The sequence below is a fragment of the Phytophthora parasitica genome (assembly GCF_000247585.1).
Source record: "Phytophthora parasitica INRA-310 unplaced genomic scaffold supercont2.21, whole genome shotgun sequence".
NCBI lineage: Eukaryota > Oomycota > Peronosporomycetes > Peronosporales > Peronosporaceae > Phytophthora > Phytophthora nicotianae.
Window position 1 is genome coordinate 142,919 of NW_008649007.1, and position 10,370 is coordinate 153,288.

General features: G+C 47.6%; 4 protein-coding genes across 4 annotated transcripts; 2 read left to right on the forward strand and 2 right to left on the reverse strand.

Annotated features, from left to right (window-relative positions):
* Nucleotides 1-840: 840 nt before the first annotated feature.
* On the forward strand, nucleotides 841-3,845 carry PPTG_09762 (hypothetical protein; the record flags this gene model as incomplete). Its single annotated transcript, XM_008905550.1, has 1 exon — nucleotides 841-3,845. One exon carries the CDS (start codon nucleotides 841-843, stop codon nucleotides 3,676-3,678), a length of 2,838 nt encoding a protein of 945 aa, XP_008903798.1. The 3' UTR covers nucleotides 3,679-3,845.
* A 1,170-nt stretch (nucleotides 3,846-5,015) lies between these two features.
* PPTG_09763 (hypothetical protein) lies at nucleotides 5,016-6,374 on the reverse strand. The gene is made up of 2 exons (XM_008905551.1): nucleotides 6,062-6,374; nucleotides 5,016-5,994 (listed from the first exon to the last, which is right to left on the reverse strand). The coding sequence occupies exons 1-2, from the start codon at nucleotides 6,342-6,344 to the stop codon at nucleotides 5,279-5,281; spliced, it is 999 nt and encodes a 332-aa protein (XP_008903799.1). The 5' UTR covers nucleotides 6,345-6,374; the 3' UTR covers nucleotides 5,016-5,278.
* A 510-nt stretch (nucleotides 6,375-6,884) lies between these two features.
* On the reverse strand, nucleotides 6,885-7,619 carry PPTG_09764 (hypothetical protein; the record flags this gene model as incomplete). The annotated part of the gene is made up of 1 exon (XM_008905552.1): nucleotides 6,885-7,619. The coding sequence occupies one exon, from the start codon at nucleotides 7,617-7,619 to the stop codon at nucleotides 6,885-6,887; it is 735 nt and encodes a 244-aa protein (XP_008903800.1).
* A 1,326-nt stretch (nucleotides 7,620-8,945) lies between these two features.
* Nucleotides 8,946-9,519, forward strand: PPTG_22669 (hypothetical protein; the record flags this gene model as incomplete). The annotated part of the gene is made up of 3 exons (XM_008905790.1): nucleotides 8,946-9,174; nucleotides 9,238-9,374; nucleotides 9,442-9,519. The coding sequence occupies 3 exons, from the start codon at nucleotides 8,946-8,948 to the stop codon at nucleotides 9,517-9,519; spliced, it is 444 nt and encodes a 147-aa protein (XP_008904038.1).
* Nucleotides 9,520-10,370: the final 851 nt, after the last annotated feature.

Below are 10,370 nucleotides of genomic sequence, written 5' to 3' on the forward strand. Positions count from 1 at the left end.
AAGCAACATCAACTTGGTAGGATCCCAGGAAATGCGAGGCTCGTCAAGTGTACTCGAATAAGTGAAGCAGCAAAAGTACAGCTAATCAATTAACCCTTGTTCAACAAACATGTTCTGATTGCCAAAAAAAGGTGACGAAATTGAAGAGGGGTGACTACACAAGCAAAAATCCCAAAATGGGTCGTTAAGGAATTGGCTGAAAGCGCGCAATTAGCATGACAACGAACCATGAACGTGCGATTTGATTGCAAGCCTGCAAAAGATTCGGATCACGCACGCGTCTGCAACCACCATCATTACACTGACGTTGCAAACTATTGATACAGCATGCTTTGGATTGTTTAGCAAGTTCTGAATTCAAATAACCCCAAATGAGTTTCAAATATAATATGTGGGAACCCCTACTTCGGGGATAACTCCTCTAAAAAGGCGTTTTAAACTCTCTTGTCGTTCTAATAGAGCAGCAGATAACAATTGGGAAAATATACTATTAGGATAAATAAAATTTGCTTCATTATTTGTGCAATCTGCTCGTTCGTTTTTTTTTTTTTTTTTTTAGTGGAGGACGCATCTGAAGTTTCTTCGTCTCAGCTTTTTAAAGCTGTACTAAAATGAGCAAGGATTGGATGTACGAAAAAGGTGTACAAAGATAGCTCACTCCACGTTGTTGCAGTTGCGTCCTCTTCATTCTTCATTCTGGAAGACTAATTCTTTGGGTCAAAACCACGGCCTGTGATCATGGCAGCCCTGGATGGGAACGTCAGCCATAATGAGAGGAACAGGGTGACCGTCCAAAGACTTTCTGTCGATGGCCCACGCTTCCCGCCAGACATACAACCCATGGACAAGCCCAAACCCAACGCACAGGGATTCCATGTGCAAGACTATGAGATCACTTATCGGACGTGTGTAGCGATCTTCTTGGCCGTGCTAGCTTCAGTAAGTATGATCCCACTGAAGGAATACTATCTGGGTAGCTACGTCACTAAACCGTTCGACGAAGTGCGAGACGAGATCGCAGCCAGAAAGCTCAACCAGATGGGCGTCGTTATGAGTGGAGTGCACTACTACGACACGTTCAGCCGATCCCAATTCCCTCTAATCGACTTAGAGACCAGAGAGGAGCTCTCTCGCTCTACGGCTTCTGACATCTCGCTTACCGATTTTCTCGTTCGTGCCAACTTACGTCGAGACGATCTTCTCGCTGGTCTGCCAGAAGAAATGCTAAATCAACCTGTAGACCTCATGGTAGACGTATTAGCTCCGCTTTGTGGCCCTGTCACTGATACCATCATGTCATGGGAGACTGAACCACAGCTCCTATTCGGCAACTGGTTCCCCGCTATTCGTCATGAGTTCTGCCGCGACTTTCACGATACATTTCCACTCGACCGGTACTTTAATCACGGCTCCACTGCGCCAATTGATGCGAATCTTTCGAAGGTTGGAGACGTTACTCTGGGCCTCATCGCAGTAGTCAACATGTCCGAAGTTTACTTACGCCACTTCAACGACGAGCTTGTGGTGCGGAAGATCATGAAAAATGTGCAGGAAGGATACGTAGACATGAGCCTACCAGACTACACTAACGCCGTCGCTGACGCTATTGTTGCTCGTTACAGTAAAGGGATCTCGTTAAGGGATGTCGTGGCGTTGCTACCGGGATCATTCGATATCCACCATGTAGCACTTGTGGATGTTTTGGGTGTAAGCGCTTTATTAGCGCTCTATTTGGAGACACAACAGCTCACAATGGGGGTGAATGTCAACGGAGAAGCGGCGATTCTGGCCGAGGTGACTCATGCCGCTGCCTCGTTCTTCACGTCGGATTTCTTGATTAACACGGTTGGGATGCATTTAACCTCTACAATGCATTTGGCTCCATTCTGGAACTGCGCGATCAAGCATACAACAATGGACAAAGCCATAACGGTTGAAGATGTGGATGCTGAGGCAATTAAACAGTGTGGAAATGACCTATCGCGTATTATTCCGACGTTCGCGGTGAATCTCATGTTTCTCTTCCAAAAAGACGATCGAGACTACACTAAGCTGGATAACACGACAATATACACATTGGGGCGTCGTCGTGAGACTACAGCTGGGTATGTGGCGCTCACGCTTCCAGAGACGCTGACAGAGTCTCCGTTACTGGCAATTGACGGTACAGCGTGGACGAAGTCTCGCTCGAATAAAACACCCTCTCAACCAGCAACGACGCCGTACGGATACTTGTATACACCAGACTGTCGGGGTATTGTCGACTCTGTCATGCAGCAAAGTGGACGTAATGTACAGAAATACCAAGCGTATATGGGAGACGGACTGGGAAACTGCGCGTTCCGAGATTCCCAGGAGACTGAGCTGCAGACACTGTGTAGATTATTCATGACGTCAGAGGAGGTGCTATTCCGTGATCTAGACGGGAACCTTATTCACCTTCCAACGTGTGCGTCGTTAGTCACCTCGAGTGATGCCGAAATTCAAGTTATCGAGGAGGAAAATCTACGACAAATCGAGTGGTTTATGATAGACACGACGCTGATCAACCGACGTATCCGAATCCAAGACAACACCAGTCGACAGATTCGCACTTTCCTGCTGATTCTCAACTTGATAGGCGCTTCGTATTACGCTCTCGAGTACATTTACATCCTCAAGAGTGTCTGGATTTTCATCCGTAACAGCGTGTATCGACCTGTAGAGGAGATCCAATCCCGGCTCCAAACATCAGAGTCGATCAACAGCGATGCAATCTCGTTAGTTCGCATCGGTTTGCTCGAGTTACTCCAATGTGATCCAGCAGACGGAGCCTTGGAACATCCAGGCACGATGGTTTTACTGTATCTTGGCGCTATCGGCGCTCTAAGTAACATTTTCTCGCTTGGATGCAGCGCTCAACTGTCCACTGCAGAAGGCAGTATCGTGATTTACTGCACTCCTGCTATCCCTGTTCGCAGTCTCACCCTCGTTTTCACGACATTAAGCAGTAGCTACTGGGTGATCCGAGTCACATTACAGACCAGATCATTAGCGATGCGTCTGGATCACGCCGCTCGGAATGATTTTCTTCGGTTCTGGACGTTGAACGCCACTGCAGTGTTGGTCATCCACTTTACGTGTAAAGTCGGAGCTGATCTCATGCTGCGTAACGCCGAGTTACACTCTGATCCGCATCTGTACGCGATCTTTGGTGGCTTGGCTGTGGCTCTTATTATTTCCGTGGGGTTTCTACTCTTGCATTTAGCATCTACAGATTCGAAGAAACTCAAGAATATGATGAGAATACGCACGTCACGGACGCTGTGGCGTGAGGTTTCTGCACGGGAAACGGATGACCGTGCGTTTGTAGCGAAGTGGAGTACCAAAGGGCTGGACTCGGTACTGTATCACTGTGCCACTCCTCAGATCGCTCGACAATTGGAATTGTTCGGTAGTCGGCAACAAGGTGAGTCCGGTTTGGCCAGGAAGATCAAGAAGTTCGTCGTGGATCAACCAACTGGAGTCAAGATGCATCAGTTTGTTGCGGTGCACTGTGCAGCCGGATCGCATGCCCATTTGAAGACTGTTAAGTGGTATCTGGAACCGAACGGGACTGGAGGAGTCATGAGTGTGAATCCGACACCAAAGACCACATCTCGCGTCGTATGCACTGTAGATGACACTGCAAGCGACTAGGATATATAGAAATATTGCGAGGAACTGACAATGAAAGAGTAGTTTGTATAATCTTGGTCCGGAGACCAAGGTGAAATGCTCTACGACAGATTATGTAAGCACGGGCAGAATGCTATGGGCGGGGTTTCAAAGATGATCTATACCTATTAAAAATGTTTTTAGCGACGCTTTACTAATATCTTTGGCCTAAGTGGTCGCTAGAGACGCCTTCCACAAACGACTGGACGTGGTGGCGCCAACGCTCTTGCTAGCGTAGATATAACCGCCTCAGTCTTCGAGTCGTTCTCCCCCCTACACGACACCAAGACGAGGAGGAATTTCAATCCCCTTCGAGCGTAAATATGACGGAACGACTACCCGTTGAGATACTCGAATTATTGTGCAGCTATTTTACAGGCTTCGACGCATTCCACTTGTCGCTCACGAACTCTTGGTGGAGATACCACTTGTCTGGTATTTCGTTCTGGAAAAGGTGTCTTCGATGCTTATATACGAATCCAGAGGCAGTGCAGTCATGGAAAAGGCAGTACATCCAGGCTCGCTCAATTCTGTTCAAACCTGTGGAACTCAATAATGGAGCTTGTCCATTCGACTCTTTCGCGTACTTCACAAATATCGAAGACCCGAATCAAGAGATGTATTTCCAGTTCACTCACATGTGTGGAAAGAGCTTCAGCTTCGATATCTGGTTCAGTCTGTTGCCAGCTTCTTGTGATGAACATTTTGGTGGTATCATTTACGGAATTCAGTCTTCCAGTCGTGAAAGTTGCGAACAACCACATTATCACCAACCATGTGTGATGGTAAGCTCGACAGGCGACCTGTACTGCTCCGTATTACCGAACCACTCCATCGTAGCGAGCAACTTAAAGCCCAATTTGTGGTATCACGTTGCTCTGACGTACAATCACGAAGAACAGCGACAAGAAGTTTACGTTAATGGCATCAATGTGCAGTCGAAGACTGGTGTGTGGCGTTATTCCTGGCATTATATGATGTATGGGCAGGTCGGAACGGGCTGGAGCTCCTCGGATCTTCCAAACTGTCCTCGCCCAGACTACTGCGGATGGTTTGGCTTTCACGGCATCATGGATACATTTCGTGTCTGGAACGGAGTGCTGGCTCAAGAAGACATAACAAGTCTAGCAAATGGTCGAATTATGGATAAAGCATCACTGCAGGCGTGTCTAAAGCAACATCAACTTGGTAGGATCCCAGGAAATGCGAGGCTCGTCAAGTGTACTCGAATAAGTGAAGCAGCAAAAGTACAGCTAATCAATTAACCGATCAGGTAAATGAATTCAACAATCAAAAACGCGAGACTTCGCCCTTTCTAGTTAACTTTAACTTTTCGTTCCATTTACACGATTTTTAAATCGTGTTAAACCCCGTTGGAGCTAGCACGGCAAAGTAATGAAACTACGGGAGGAAAGTCCCTGAAGCATCGGTAGTACTAATGCTTAAATGGTAGGATTTTATCTATCCGTAGCTACTAGATAACATGGCAATGATCTGCATCGGGCGAATAAATTCATCCTTCCAGAAACCACGATCGTGGTGCATGTATTCATAAGGGATCGATTCAACATCCACCCTCCCCTTAGGCAACCTTGACCACGACTTTGCCAATGTTCTTGCGCGCATACATGTAATCGATCGCGTCCGGAATGCTCTCCAAACCTTCAAACTTAACGGGATCAATTCCAGGCACGAGTTTCTTTTCATCAATCAGCTTGAGCAGACGCTGCATGTGCGGGTGGAACTGGTCGCGGTAGTGCCCCGAGATGAATCCACGCAGCGACGCCGACTTAAAAATCAGCTTGGGTACCAGCTCACTGGCTGTAAATTCATCCTTACCCCCGTGGTAGCCGGAGATGTGTCCAAAGGCGATAATACGGCCCTTTACGGCGATATTGTCGGCAACTGAGCGTAGCAATTCACCGCCCACCGACTCGAACACGAGGTTCACTCCATTCGGATACTCTTTTTTCAAAACTTCGTCCACATTCTCCGTGTTGTAATTAATCACGCGATCACATCCAATTGACGTGAGGTGAGCTGCTTTAGCATCCGAACTGGTCGTTCCAATCACGTGGTTTCCAGCCAGTTTAGCAAGTTGCACCACGAACTGCCCAGTGCCGCCAGCCGCAGCAGTGACGAGTACCGTCTCGTTCGACTTCATCTCACCCACCTGCTTCAACGCAATCGACGCAGAGCTCCCACAGACGATCAGTGGCAGTGCGTCAGAGGTCGGGGCTGGCACCTTCACTACCATCGCCATGTCCACCTCGTTGTACTCAGCAAAAGCCCCCAACTCTAGAACATACAAAATAAACTGGTCATTCTCACAATTCGTCTAGAATCTAGGATAAGCAAAACGTACTTCTGTAGGCGATAGCGTCCCCAACTTTGACGTCGGAAACTCCTTCACCCACGTCCAATACGACACCCACAGCGTCCAGTCCACAGCCGAATGGGGGAGGAAGTGGACCTGTGTAGGCTCCGTTGGTGACGTTCACGTCGGTGGCATTGATACCCACGTAGTAGTTCTTGACTACCACCGAATTAGCACCAGCTTTGGGTAGCTCTGCTTCCTCGACGATACGCGTGGCCGCTCGGAAATCCGTCGACTTGGTGTGCACTTCCAGGCGCTTGTAACTCGGCATCGCGGATGAACTTCAGCTCTGACGCAAATCTGACAATGAAGATCGGATAAGTTGGCAAGAAGTGTACCAGCAAAATGGTACATTTGTGGCGCATGCTTACGTCAACGAAGCGAGCTGTAGACCAAAAGTGGGTACTTATGCTAAAGTACATCAGCATTTGGTTAACGCACTTCTTGCCGACACTGACTACGGCGCATAGCTGACTTAGTCATCTATGATGACATCATGACTACATGTCTGTAGTTGCCTTGGTCACGCTTTCTTCTACATAATATATTACCGTATACAAGTCTGTCTTGTATCTGAGATACAGTATCTCAATGAGGTCCTTGCAACATTGGATCAGTACTCTTCGAAGGTTGGTTTGAGAATGGGGCGTGGCTGTTGCATGTGAATAGAGAAGAAAGAACCTCTCTTTTCCAAGGCGGATAATCAAGGCGGTATTAATACATGTACACTTACAAACATGCTTGTTTAACAGTTTTCGAAACTATCTGGCAACTCTATAGTCGTACTCCAACTACTACTTGGTTTATCCATCTAGTAGTCGATTATCGGCTTTCTACCATTGATCAAATCCAGGAATTCTTCGTAGAATTTGCGATTCTTGCTGCCTTTCAGCGCATTCATGCCCATTATCTCGAGGGCATGCGCTGGATCTCTCCCTGCCTTGGCCCAAATGTGGATTTTCACAGCCAACTCAAGTGGAGAGCTGTTGTCAGGCTCAAAGCTGGCTCTCTTGAACTTAACAATATCGTCGTCCAGCTTCTTCACGTACTCCACGTAGGTTTTTAACGCCTCGGACTGTTTGAATTCTTTTGCATCGAGCTTCGTGCTCAAATCGTCCAGCTGTAAAGCTTTCCAGACTTCATCGGTGGTAGTATCTTTGTTTAGCCACTGGGTCACCTTACGCGATCGAAGCTTAGACAGGAATTCGTCCAAAATATGGTAGTTCGCGTGAGATTTGAGCGCTTCCCCCGACAGCTTTTCCAGCCCAAGAATCTTCTTGGCTTCGTCGTCAGTCTTCCCAAGACTGAGTAAAGCCGTCGTTGTCCCCCACTTGGCGACTGCTTCTGCCATTTGCGAAAAGAAATCCCTCTCTTCAGCGTCGTCGGAAGTTGCTACACCACGCAGGAGTCTTGCGCGGTAAAATGTGTTGGATGTAATGACTGGAGACCACTTCGTTGAGCTTGACTCGACAGACGTCGCGAGCGTCTGGGTACAACTTGCGAGGCATGCTAGTGCCACTGCTAACAGAGCGGGATGGAGGCGCATGTCTGGAGAGCAAGGAGTATCCGGTTTTCACCTTGTCTTAACAAATAATGAAATGGCCACGAAGAAGCCGATGATCATCGATTCATTGAATACTCGAGCCAAATGGGACTTGCGATTACTACAATGTATCAACCCAGGTGGATCGGCTGTTTTTACGTGCAGTGCGGTGCGGTCCGCACAGCATACAGTAGAGAAATGGCAAAGCACACGATAAGTCCATAGCACGTGTTTTAGCTACACATTGGCGAGGAAAGAGGAAACGCACAGACAAATCCGTGAAAAACACAGATTGTGAAAAAGGTGTTTTTAATAGAGGGCGGTAGTGAGCGGGTGTGCGTAGGCGGGAACTCACCACTCTCCAGTTTCTAATGCGGGGGTCTGGGGGTGCAACCCCCAGTATGCTTTTAGTAGTGGCCCTTATCCGGTATACCGATATTTCTGTCCAATTTAACCGTAGGATCTGTGGATTTGCTTGTTCTCTCTGTGCTATTCTACCGCTCTCCACACTGGCCCAGTGTGGAGAGCGGTAGAATGCCAGTGACTGGCAGTGAGAACACAACTACAGGCGCCCAAGCAAGGATTTGCTTCCCCCAAAAAAGAGAAATCATTAGTCGCGCTTGAAGTATACTGTACTCTCTAAGCGTACATGCACAGAACCGCGACTGTAAAATAAATCGTTTAAGGGCGAAGAGCGACTGCAACACGCCTATTGGCGAGGTCGAATGGCAACGCGTCTCCATGAAAACAAATACTAGTACCGTCGCCCAAAGATGCCTGTTTGCCAAACCGCCAGCTCTCTACAGGTACAGCAGGGACAGCTGTACCTTGTTTATATTTTCTTCGCTTGTTCTAGACAAATTTGGGTCTCAGCGTTGTTATCATACTGCTACTGCAGCGTAACGATGGATGAGCACGTTCGAACGTACAATACAAACATAAAGCATCACTCCGTCTCAGTGGTACGCAAATGGACTATTGATGGAGACTAAAATTGCTGTTCGGCTCTCCCCAAGGAGAGCTCCGTTTTCTCTTATGGTAATTTTTTAAAATGAAATTCCCATAGTCAAGTGATTTGACCAGTGTGCGTCCCACAAGATTTGCCCATGACTCGAATTTGCAAATAACAGTATTATGCCCCCATTATCGACAACATTTACACAAAGTATGCAAAACCAAATTACTAGGCTTTGTATGTGAACGCGAAAATGCCCCCGTTCCCTCCCTACCAGACGTTCATCCCGCTAGCACACTCACTCCCTCACTTTGCAAAGTATTCGCGCTGCACCAGACTCTGTCAGCCTCCCTCGCCCAGCCCATCCCCGTACCATGACTAGCGCAACCAGCCACCTCTACGCCCTCCACAACGTGGAGCACTTCATCTTCACCTCAATCATCGAGGCGACGAGCGACGAGGTGGGAGCGGTAGAGTGGTGGCAACAAGCTGGGCTTCTCGAGGGCTCTAAGTGTTGCCCAGGCTGCCAGCAGCCCATGCGCTTAAGGGTCTCTAGAAAAACAAAACACTGGCGATGTTGCCGCAAGAAACGTCATGATGACGGTAGGGAGATAAGTCTGAGTATTCAAATTAATACCTGGTTTTCTGGGATGAAACTTTCGCTAGCCTTAGCAGAACGGCTACTGTATGCGTGGTGCATGCGAGTGTCGCACGCCAACACGGCGGCAATAGCGGACATGTCGGAGACTACGGTGGAGGACTGGTACGGCTACGTTCGTTGTCTCTACTCAAAGCAGCTTCAGGTACTGCTGATATTGTGTTCAAACGTGTTTGTGGAGCTCTTAGCGTGTATGGTTACTGTACTTGTAGATTGGTGGTGTGGGCTACATTGTCGAATTTGATGGCTACCACCGCTCAGGTTATGTGTGGCTTGGTTCAGCTAATTAACCGTCACGAGGTTTGTTTTTTAAATTTCATTTTGAAAAATTACAGTAAGAGAAAGCGGAGCTTTCCTTGGGGAGAGCTTGCAGTTCCATCCATTATGGGCCCATAGTATATAATCGAGGAATCCCATAAGCCTCGGTAACACTATCGAGCACCATCATTAGAAATTGCAATGGAGACACACCATAGACCACATACGGATGCATTGTACAATTCATAGTACGATGTTTTCGATACAATAGCACAGTTGTTAATGCAAACGCAACACTACTTGCAGCTTATACGATTGGTGCTAATTTGTCCAAGACGAAGGACGTTCGGGTGGCACTGCCTGGTATGTATTCACACTCCAGCCGGTACTCAGCTAGCAGCAGCATTAACCTCTTCACGCGCAATGAGTTCTCCGTAGGGTAGATAAGATTATTATGGTCCGTGTGAACCACAAAAGGAAAGCCTAACAGCATTGTCCTGTACTCGGTTGACTTACTAACATCTTGCACACTCTTAATTTAGCCACTTTTGAAGTGCAAAGCCAATGAACGATGGAAGGCTTATTGGGCATTCCGTAGCATAAAGCACCCGATACAACAAATACACAGATAAGATTGAAACGCACCACCTTGCTGGACTCTCAATGGGTACGTAGACATCCACGAGTTTGCGCAGCTCGATCAACCCTAACAAGTAGCGGGGCACATACTCTGCATTGGGATACATGCCAAACTGTAAATCACGCCCTACCAACTAACTAAAATTGTAAAATAGACTTCCTCTTTCTCTCTCAACTGTAAAACCCCTCGACAATTGTGGATATTCGTCAACCTACATGGTGGGTTTCAGCACATCTTTTTCGC

What these genes read in the sequence shown, in the direction of transcription:
- PPTG_09763 (XM_008905551.1), bottom strand. Translation starts at nt 6,344, where the DNA reads ATGCCGAGTTACAAGCGCCTGGAAGTGCACACCAAGTCGACGGATTTC. An exon ending in GGACGCTATCGCCTACAGAA is followed by an intron (nt 5,995 to 6,061) that starts GTACGTTTTGCT and finishes TGTATGTTCTAG; the next exon opens with AGTTGGGGGCTTTTGCTGAG.